Source organism: Quercus suber, unplaced genomic scaffold, assembly GCF_002906115.3.
Source record: "Quercus suber isolate HL8 unplaced genomic scaffold, Cork oak 2.0 scaffold_920, whole genome shotgun sequence".
NCBI lineage: Eukaryota > Viridiplantae > Streptophyta > Magnoliopsida > Fagales > Fagaceae > Quercus > Quercus suber.
In genome coordinates, this window is record NW_027070343.1 from 126,710 (window position 1) to 138,076 (window position 11,367).

The 11,367-nt window shown below is 34.1% G+C and overlaps 1 protein-coding gene and 1 pseudogene across 1 annotated transcript; both read right to left on the reverse strand.

Moving 5' to 3' along the window:
• Window positions 1-1,146: 1,146 nt before the first annotated feature.
• LOC136065299 (F-box/kelch-repeat protein At3g23880-like) lies at window positions 1,147-2,586 on the reverse strand (annotated as a pseudogene).
• Window positions 2,587-7,092: 4,506 nt separating this feature from the next.
• Window positions 7,093-8,955, reverse strand: LOC112037442 (F-box/kelch-repeat protein At3g06240-like). The gene has a single exon (XM_024070264.2). It carries the CDS (start codon window positions 8,863-8,865, stop codon window positions 7,675-7,677), a length of 1,191 nt encoding a protein of 396 aa, XP_023926032.1. The 5' UTR covers window positions 8,866-8,955; the 3' UTR covers window positions 7,093-7,674.
• Window positions 8,956-11,367: the final 2,412 nt, after the last annotated feature.

The following is an 11,367-nucleotide window of genomic DNA, read 5'->3' on the forward strand; positions in this document are numbered from 1 at the left end:
TATAGTAGTATCTGATAAAGATTAGAGATGGAGAGTTTAAGAACCAGAAGTACTGTATCAAGTTCAAAAAATCAAGATGGTGAAAGCAAGAATGTGCAGATAGAACCAATTTTAAAGTGTGTGCAAGAACAAGGATGACTATTGGATTTCCATGCAAGAGGTCAAATATAGTACCATAAGCATTCTATTTCATGGATTGTTAACATAAAACAGAGATGTTTGCATGCATCATTAAAAATACTTGTAAGTTAATATAAACTCCCACCGATGCCTGTCTCAATGCAAATGTATTTGACAAGCTAAAAAATGTACACGCCCCTAAATTTTTCTTGTCCAACCAAACGAAAGTTCAGGAAACAATTTTGATGTAGCTCACAAACTAACAGCTATATATGCCTTTAAATTCTTCTGCTTCAACCAAACAAGTTTCGTGAAACCATAGCATATTTCTTTAGGATAAAGAACACAAAAGTACTAACAGAAACACAACATTTGGGCAGCTAAACTAGTTGATCCATAGCCAATGAACAAAAAACATGAGATTGAACCCATCTAAGCAAGAGATAATAGCATTCCTTATGTATATAAATCTCTTACACTCTAAAGATATGATAAAATAGCAAGATCACATATCTTGGGATAGACAGACTCTCTACCATATAAATTAGCTTCTTATTGTCAATATTAAGGGTAAATATACAACAGAAACAAACAAAAGACCATGCCGATTGAGCCAGGGATGTAAGAGCAAGACCTTGTAATAATATAGCAGGATCACATATCTAGGGACAGACTCTCTTTCATATAAATTAGCTTATTATGTCAATATTATGGTTAAACGTACTCTATTGAAACAAACAAAAGACCATGTAGCTTGAAACAGGGAAGTAAGAACAAGACCTTGGAACGGTAACATGCTCACTAAAAAAGAACTTGGCTACTTCTTTTCAAAATTCTCAGTTTTAGAGCTGCTTTTATTCTCCCCTCTTTTTTTGGTCATTTCTTCTTTTAAAATGTAGTCAAGAGAGCCATAATCTAGAGCGTTTTAACACTACCAAAGGGATACGTAAGCAAATAAGGATTATGTTGGCCAAGTGTTGTTTTCTACTTACATTGCCAAATCTAGATTTGCGCACGACAAACATCTACAGAGAAATATCATATGCTAATATATAATACTATAATAGCCACAAAAGTATATTGTAAACCTGGGACAAAAATCAAGCTTTTCACAATACTATTGTGCCTACTACTAAAGGAAACTTCACCCATAGTCGATACCACTAGGGACTTCACTTATAATATGCATGCCACCATCCACTTAGTAAGACACCATGTTTGCTCCATCAAGTAAAGCAAGGCTCTCCATGAAGGTAGCTACACATAAAGGTTGTTGGATATCAAAATCCTTCTCATGTAGAGTTTCAGTGTCAACTAAAACAAACTTCTGTTCTTGATTGCTGGTCTCCAGACAGTGACTCAAAAGTGAACCACACATAGTGAAGGCAATGCAAATAGCTAATCTCTCAAGTGGTACAACAAAAAGTTTATTCCAAGACTCAAGCACGCCATACTCCCTCATCACCCAGATGGAGTATTGGTAGCCACCACGTTGTTCACTTTGTCCGAATGTAAGGAAAGCCAGGTTCCCCTTGAATGATGCAAGAGATGACTGAAATCTCCACATTGACATAGCACCATCAGGCATTCTTAACATTCTAAATTCCTCACTATTGACATCAAATGACATAGTCACTTCAACCTTGCACTCCTCTTCTCCTTCTACGACACATGAGATCCAGTGCAAAGCTCCACTAACCAATGGAGTTGGCAAAATAAAACTATTATCAAATACTTTAACATTGGCTCTCAATGACATCCCAACCCTTCTCCATGAATCCGAACTTAATGAGTACACCTCAATCTCATCAGGCACATTAGGTCTCATCCAAGGACAACACGAAACCCTCAAAACCTTGTAGTCATTTTTCTCCGAATGATAAGCAAATCCGAGTGTAACAACACCCAACTTTCCTAAGCAAGAATCAGGCAACCTCTTGAATTTTCTAATGCTGGGGTTCCAAATATATATAACATTAGTCGAAGTGGCGATACACAACAACCCATTGCAGGAACCGACTATTTTGGAAAACCCAGAAGGAATATCAAAGGGAATTTCAATCTCGAAAATCCTATCAAAGGTGCGGTCCAAAGCGACCGTACAGACGGGTCTGTTAGAAGAATTCATGGCGCGTGTTGACGCGGCATGTGTATGATATAGCCATCACCATTGTCGTTAACAGTATCATGAGCATGAGCATGAGCAAAGTGATTAAGGTGAGTTGAGATGAAAGAGAAGCTGGCGATTGAGGAGTTCCAGGGTTTGCAAACGCACCTGAATCTTATGAGTGATTTGGCAGGCAGCCTTGCCAGGATGTTGAGTACGATGTCGTCTGGGAGATCATTCTTCCTTCGTCGGAGGAGGATCGGTGGTTCTGTCGTTTGTGACATTTTTCATCGGAAGAGTTGAAAAACAGAGATAAGCTCAGAGAGATTCGTGGTTGCTGTTTTATTATTATTATTATTATTATTATTTTACTGCTGCGGGTTAGCTTTTGTTTCTTTTGAACACGTTCGTTTTATGTTTAATATTTTTTGGGCCCCTTTTTGGTGCTTCGAGGCCCAAAGCTTTATACTCCGAGGTCGCTTGAGTGTGTTTTCGGCGTATCAAGCCACAAATAAATTTTGGGCCCCTTTTTGGTGCTTCGAGGCCCAAAGCTTTATAGTCCAATGTGCTAATGGTCTGTTTGAATTTCATGAATTTGGCTATGGATTTGGATTTGAGGGACACAAAATCTAAATTCTTTGTTTAGGTAAGTTAAGAGTAATGGATTTGGATTTAATCCAAAATCTAACCAGAATTTGATAACATAAAATTCATGGATTTCAAATACCCTCAAATATAATAAAATTTCTAAAATCTTTCACGCACGCTCCTTTTTCTCTCTACCTAGGCTCGTGCTTCTCTCTCTTCCTTATGACGCAACAAGTTTCTTCTTCTCTCTCTTTCTCGTGACAACTACAGGTTTGTCTTTCTCAATTCTTAGGTTATGTTTGGTAATAGTTTTTATTTTCTATTTTCAAAAACTTGTTTTGGAGAATATGAAGAAAAAAAAAATTCTTGTATTTTTTAAATAAAAAACATGTTTAGTTAGTTGAAATTAAAAAAATAGTTTTTTGAAGAAAAAAATAGAAAATACTAAAATATGTTGTTACTAGGATTTGAATTCTAATGCTAAGTTATTAAATGAGACAAATTCATTAAATTAAATGTGTATTTTTGTTGATTTTTGAAAATTAGAAACTGAAAATAGTCTTTTGCATGTTTTTAGTTTCCTTCACAAATTGAGTTTTGAAAACAGTTTTTGTTTTCTGTTTATTTGAGTTACCAAACATTTTCAATACTACCTTATGTATTTAAAATTAAAATGTAGAAGGATTAAGAAAAATAATAATTAAAAATATATTGTATTGATCTTAAATCCAAATCCAAATTTAGGTATCCAAACAATTAATTTCAAATTCTTCATTGTTTAAAAAGACTCAAACAAGACATTTCATGTAGCTTGGCGCCTTTGACCTCTCCCCTTCAAAACCATTAGCCCAAACTCATGTAAATCCTCAACTCAAAACATATGGATGCTTAATTGGATTTTTTTTTTTTTTTTAAGAAATGCTATGTTCACAACACTTTCAAATTTAGGTATCCAAACAATTAATTTCAAATCTTTCATTGTTTAAAAAGATCCAAACAAGGCATTCATGTAGCTTGGCGCCTTTGACCTCTCAACTCCAAAACCATTAGTCCAAACTCATGTAAAAACTCAGCTTAAAACATATGGATGCTTAATTAGATTTTTTTTTTTTTTTTTTTAAGAAATGCAATATTCATAACACTTTCACAACAAGTCTCAAGTGGCAGGTTGTTATCGGCTGTTATTAGTGAGTAAAAAAACAATTTTACTAATGAATTCGAATTAGAAACAATAACAACTAACCGCTTAGGATTTGTAGTATAAGTGTTGTGAAAACATTATGGACACAGTACCTTTTTTTTTTAGTATTATACCAGCCCCCTTTAGCTTGAAATCTTGGAACCATTTTTGTATTTAGGTATTTTTAATGGAGATGTATAAGGTTTAAATTTCATTTTGAACATCAAATTATCAACAAAAGAAAAAACAAAATTGTTCTATTAGTGTTCCATCAACTCAATAATATACCCAAAACCTCCTACTAACATAACTAGAACTCCCCCATCCAAACAACTGTTAAATCCATTTCTAAATCTCTTCACTAAGCGATTACAAAAATCTATTCAAATGAACCCCTAATCCACAAAATGGTGATTCTAGGAAATCCAAATTACCCACACCATTTCTAAAGAAGTTTTGGCTATTTGAAGATTCAAACAAAAAAAGAATGAGATGGGTGGGATAGAGTAGAACATATATTTTCCGTTTGTGTGCGTGTGTGTGTGTGTGTGTGTTGGGGGGGGGGGGGGGGGGAGGGGGGGGGTGTTGGTGGTGTGGGGGTTGGTGTGGTGGGGTGGTGTGGTGGTGTGTTAAATTGGTGATATTTGGTAACATTTTTGTGAAGTAAGTGCGAGCATCATTTCTTGTTTCCTCTTGGTAACATTTTTGTAAAATAAACAAAGTGATGAAAAGTTGCACAACTAGTACATTGGTAAGAACACAATATATTTTCTATTAGGCCAAATTAGATGTACCTTTGACTATTTTAGATATGGGAATTATAAGAGTCGGATAGAGTAGGGAAAAAAATTGTAGAAGAGATTCTGGAACTTCAAAAGCCCAAAGGAACCAGCCAAGACTCGTTTATGGCTACCAAATAACCAGGGGAATTTAATACAAGTGTAAAGTAGAGTTTGATTCTTTCAAACTTAACAAGCCATTAATCAAAGAAGCCATTATTTATTTATTTAGCTATCAATAAAAGAAATTACGTTATGACATTGCCTTCACAAAAATATATATATTATGACATTGCCTTTTGTTTGACATTGAATATTACCAAGTTACATTATTGGGTTTAGAAGTTAGAGGAAATTACCAATTGGAACATTTCCAGCAAATTCATCAAATTTTTGTACTGTTTAGATAATGAACAGTGACTTTTACATTTTATATACCAACTTTTTCAAATATACTTTTCAACAAATTCTCTAACTCATTCTCTATCTCGTTTAAATATTATTTCTTCATTTATTATTTATTCTTTTTTTAGCAACTACGCATCTTCCAACATTTTTTTATTCAACACCTGATTATTATAATAGAAAAAAACATTTGAAGAATGAACAGTAGCTCATCAAATTTGATGAGCTACTATTCATGAGCCAAAAAAATTTTAGAGTTTAGAGAATTTATTGGAGACCATTTTTTTGGTCTCATTCTCTATTATAGAGAATATTCTACCTTTGGCTATAGAAAACACTCTTTCCATATCCATACAGAGAGATCTTTAAAACTATCATATCAATAAAGGGGGTTTGCAAACTATTGAAGAAGTAAAAGATTCAGGAATCAAAATTGAATTTGTTAAATGATTTGTTATATTATAAAATTGTAGGAGAAAATTGGGAAAAAAAAATTGGTAGAAAATTTGAAACCTACCCTTGTAAAAGCCAATAACACTTTGTTTGAAATACTGTTCTTAATGATGCCTAACTCAGAACCAATTGTATTAGTTCACTTCAGCACATAAAAGCTGGATATATAATTATTGAGTCTAATTCAAAAAAATGTGTTTACGTTGACCATAAACTGATAAACCATGTAGCTCTGCCTGAGCCAAGGAAGTATTAACATGGCCTTGGAATGGTAACATGCTCACTAAACAAGCACTTGGCTACTCTTTTTCAACATTCTCAGTTTTAGAGCTTCTTAAACGTTTTGTTCTCTTCTTTTAAATTGTAGCCAGGAGAGTAATAATCTAGATCTTTTTTATACTACCAGAGAGAAGCATAAGCAAATAAAGGATTATGTTAGCCAAGTATTGTTTTTTTTGTTGACATTGCCAAATCTAGAAATATAAAAAAACTAATATAAAATAACCACAAAAGGATAATGTAAACCTAGGGTACAAATCAAGCTTTAAGCAAAAAATTAGTTCACAAAATTTTACCAAAATTTTTTTTTTTAAGTAATAAGTAATAACATAATAATAGTCATGTCATGTGGGTACCATTTCACTCAACTATAATAGGTTTTGGTGAAATGCAAATTTGAATAGATCCAGATATATATTCTATTGAAACAATTGGGAAAAGTGCAACAGTTGATAGCAGTATCCAATAGAGATTAGAGATGGAGAGTTTAAGAATCGGAAGTACTGTATCAAGTTCAAAAAATCAAGATGGTGAAAACAAGAATGTGTAGATAGAACCAATTTTAGAGTGTGTGCAAGAAAAAGGATGACAATTGGATTTCCATGTAAGAGGTCAAATATAGTACCATAAGTATTCTATTTCATGGATTGTTAACTTAAACAGAGAAGTTTGCATGCATCATTAAAAATACTTGTAAGTTAATTTAAACTCCCACTGATGCATGTCTCAATGCCAATGGATTTGACAAGCTAACAACTGTACACACCCCTAAATTATTCTTGTCCAACCAAACGAAAGTTCAGGAAACACATTTGATGTAGCTCACAACCTAACAGCTATATATCCCTTTAAATTCTTCCGCTTCAACCAAACAAGTTTAGTGAAATCATGGCATATTTCTTTAGGAAAATGAACACAAAAGTACTAACAGAAACACAACATTTAGGTAGCTAAACTAGTTGATCCACATCCAATAAACAAAAAACATGTGATTGAACCATCTAAGCATGAGATAATAGCATTCCTTATATATATAAATCTCTGAGACTCTAAAGATATGATAAAATAGCAGGATCACATATCTTGGGACAGACTCTGTCATATAAATTAGCTTCTTATTGTCAATATTAAGGGTAAATATACTGCAGAAACAAACAAAAGACAATGCCGCTTGAGCCAGGGAAGTAAGAACAAGACCTTGTAATAATATAGCGGGATCACATATCTAGGGACAGACTCTCTTTCATATAAATTAGCTTATTATTGCCAATATTATGGTTAAATGTACTACTGAAACAAACAAAAGACCTTGTAGCTTGAGACAGGGAAGTAAGAACAAGACCTTGGAATGGTAACATGCTCACTAAAAACGCACTTGGCTACTCCTTTTCATAATTCTCAGTTTTAGAGCTGTCTTTATTCTCTCCTCTTTTTTTGGTCATTTCTTCTTTTAAAGTGTACTCAAGAGAGCCATAATCTAGATCTTTTTAACACTACCAAAGGGACATGTAAGCAAATAAGGATTATGTTGGCCAAGTATTGTTTTCTACTTACATTGCCAAATCTAGATTTGTGCACAACAAACATCCGCAGAGAAATATCATATACTAATATATGATACTATAATAGCCACAAAAGGATATTGTAAACCTGGGACAAAAATCAAGCTTTTTGCAATACTATTGTGCCTACTACTAAAGGAAACTTCATCCATAGTCCATACCACTAGGGACTTCACTTATAATATGCATGCCACCAACCACTCAGTAAGACACCATGTTCGCTCCATCAAGTAAAGTAAGGCTTTCCATGAAGGTAGCTACACATAAAGGTTGTTGGATATCAAAATCCTTCTCATGTAGAGTTTCGCTGTCAACCAAAACAAACTTCTGTTCTTGATTGTTGGTCTTGTGGCAGTGAATCAAAAGTGAACCACACATAATGAAGGCAATGCAAACAGAGAATCTCTCAAGTGGTACAACAAAAAGTTTATTCCAAGACTCAAGCACGCCATACTCCCTCATCACCCACATGGAGTATTGGTAGGCACCACGTTGTTCACTTCGTCCACATGTAAGGAAAGCCAGATTCCCCTTGAATGATGCAAGACGTGTCTGACATCTCACTATTGACATAGCACCATCAGGCATTCTTAACGTTCTAAATTCCTCACTATTGACATCAAATGACATAATCACTTCAACCTCTCGCTCCTCTTCTCCTTCTACGACACGTGACATCCAGTGCAAAGCTCCACTAACCAATGGAGCTAGCGAAAGACAACTATCATCCCATACCTTAACCTTGGCTCTCAATGACATCCCAACCCTTCTCCATGAATCCGAACTTAATGAGTACACCTCAATGTCATCAGTCAAATTTAGTCCTGTCCAAGGATAACTCGAAATCTTCAAAACCTTGTAGTCATTGTTCTCCGCATGATAAGCAAATCCGAGTTTAACAAAACCCAAATTTCCTAACCAAGTATCAGGCAACCTCTTGAATTTTCTAACGCTGGGGTTCCACAAATATATAACATTAGTCGAAGTGACGAGACACAACAACCCATTGCAGGAACCGACTATTTGGGAAAACCCAGAGGTAAAATCAAAGGGAATTTCAATCTCGAAAATCCTATCAAAGGTGCGGTCCAAAGCGACCGTACAGACGGGTCTGTTAGAAGAATTCATGGCGCGTGTATGACTCGGCATGTGTATGATATAACCATCACCATTATCAGTATCAGTATCAGTATCATGAGCATGAGCGAAGTTATTGAGGTGAGTTGAGATGAAATAGGAGGTGGTGATTGAGGAGTTCCAGGGTTTGCAAACGCACCTGAATCTTATGACTGATTTGGCAGGCAGCCTTGTCAGGATGTTGAGTACGATGTCATCTGGGAGATCATTCTTCCTTCGGAGGAGGAGGATCGGTGGTTCTGTCGTTTCTGACATTTTTCAACGGAAGAGTTGATATACAGAGACAAGGTCAGAGAGATTTGGGGTTCCTGTGTTTTTCATTTTTTCTTTCTTTTTTTACTGCTGCGGGTTAGCTTTGTTTTTTTCTTTTGAACTTGTTATTTTATTTTATAGGTTTAATATTTTTTGGGCCCATTTTTGTGCTTGGAGGCCCAAAGCTTTATGCCCCGAGGTGACTTGAGTGTGTTTTCGGCATATGAAGGGACAAATAAAATCGACCCCTCATATCTTGATCCATTATGCTAATGGTCTGTTTGGATTTTATGAATTTGGCTATGGATTTGGATTTGAGGGACGCAAAATTTCAAATTCTTTGTTTAGGTAAGTTAAAAGAAATGGATTTAACTCTGATCCAAAATCTAACTAGAATTTGATAGGTCAAAATTCATGGATTTCAAATACCCTCAAATATAGTGAAATTTCTGAAATCTTTCACGCACACTCATCTTTCTCTCTACTCAGACTCGTGTTTCTCTCTCTTCCTCATGACGCAACAAGCTTCTTCTTCTCTCTCTTTCTCGCAACAACTACAGGTTTGTCTTTCTCAACTCTTACCTTTCTCTTTAACCTCTCTATTTATCTCTCTCTCTACTAAATCTAAATCCACAAAGACTATGGGTTTTTTTTTAGTTGGCTATGACTAAAGATATTTAGTCATCATCTTGCAATTGGATTTTCAATACTACCTCATGTATTTAAAATTAAAATGTAGAAGGATTAAGAAAAATAATTATTAAAAAAATATATTGTATTGATCTCAAATCCAAATCCAAATTTTGGTATCCAAACAATTAATTTCAAATCCTTCATTGTTTAAGAAGACCCAAATAAGACATTTCATGTAGCTTGGCGCCTTTGACCTCTCCCCTCCAAGACCATTAGCCCAAACTCATGTAAATCATCAACTCAAAACATATGGATGCTTAATTGGGTTTATTTTATTTTATTTTTAGAAATGCTATGTTCATAACACTTTCAGATTTAGGTATTCAAACAATTAATTTCAAATCCTTCATTGTTTAAAAAGACCCAAACAAGGCATTCATGTAGCTTGGTGCCTTTGACCTCTCCCCTCCAAAACCATTAGCCCAAACTCATGTAAATCCTCAACTCAAAACATATGGATGCTTAATTGGATTTTTTTTTTTTTTTTTTTAGAAATGCAATATTCATAACACTTTCATAACAAATATTAAGTAGCAAGTTGTTATTAGTTGTTATTAGTGGGTAAAAAAATAATTTTACTAGTGTGTTCAAATTAGAAACAATAACAATTAACCACTTAGAATTTGTAATAAAAGTGTTGTGAAAACATTATGGACGCAGTACTTTTTTTTAATATGTATATATACACCAACCACCTTTAGCTTAAAATCTTGGAACCATTTCTATATTTAGGTATTTTTAATGGAGATGTATAGGGTTCAAATTTCATTTTGAACATCAAATTATCAACAAAAGAAAAAACAAAATTGTTCTATTAGTGTTCCATCAACAAAATAATATACCCAAAATCTCCTACTAACATAACTAGAACTCCCCCATCCAAACTACTGTTAAATCCATTTCTAAATCCCTTCACTGAGCGATTACAAAAATCTATTCAAATGAACCCCTAATCCACAAAATGGTGACTCTAGGAAATCCAAATTACCCACACCATTTCTAAAGAGGTTTTGGTTATTTGAAAAAGAATGAGATGGGTGGGATAGAGCAGAACATATATTTTGTGAAGTAAGCAAGTGTGAGAATCATTTCTTGTTTCTTCTTGGTAACATTTTTGTAAACTAAACAAAGTGATGAAAAGTTGCACAACTAGTACATTGGTAAGAACACAATATATTTTCTATTAGGCCAAATTAGATGTACCTTAGACTATTTTAGATATGGGAATTATAAGAGTGGGATAGAGTAGGGAAAAAAAATTGTAGAAGAGATTCTGGAACTTCAAAAGCCCAAAGGAACCAGCCAAGACTCGTTTATGGCTACCAAATAATCAGCGGAATTTAATACAAGCCTAAAGTAGAGTTTGATTCTTTCAAACTTAACAAGCCATTAGTCAAAGAAGCCATTATTTATTTATTTAACTATCAATAAAAGAAATTATGTTATGACATTGTCTTCACAGAAATATATACATTATGACATTGCCTTTTGTTTGACATTGAATATTACCAAGTTACATTATTGGGTTTAGAAGTTAGAGGAAATTACCAATTCTAAGGGGAAAACACTCTTTCCATATCCATATAGAGATATCTTTAAAACTATCATATCAATAAAGGGGGTTTGCAACTATTGAAGAAGTAAAAGATTCAGGAATCATAATTGAATTTGTTAAATGATTTGTTATATTATAAAATTGTAAGAGAAGATTGGGAAAAAAATTGGTAGAAAATTCGAAACCTACCCTTGTAAAAGCCAACAACACTTTGTTTGAAATACTGTTCTTAATGATGCCTAACTCAGAACCAATTG

Excerpts from the sequence above, each read along its gene's own strand:
- LOC112037442 (XM_024070264.2), bottom strand. The coding sequence starts at position 8,865 with ATGTCAGAAACGACAGAACCACCGATCCTCCTCCTCCGAAGGAAGAAT.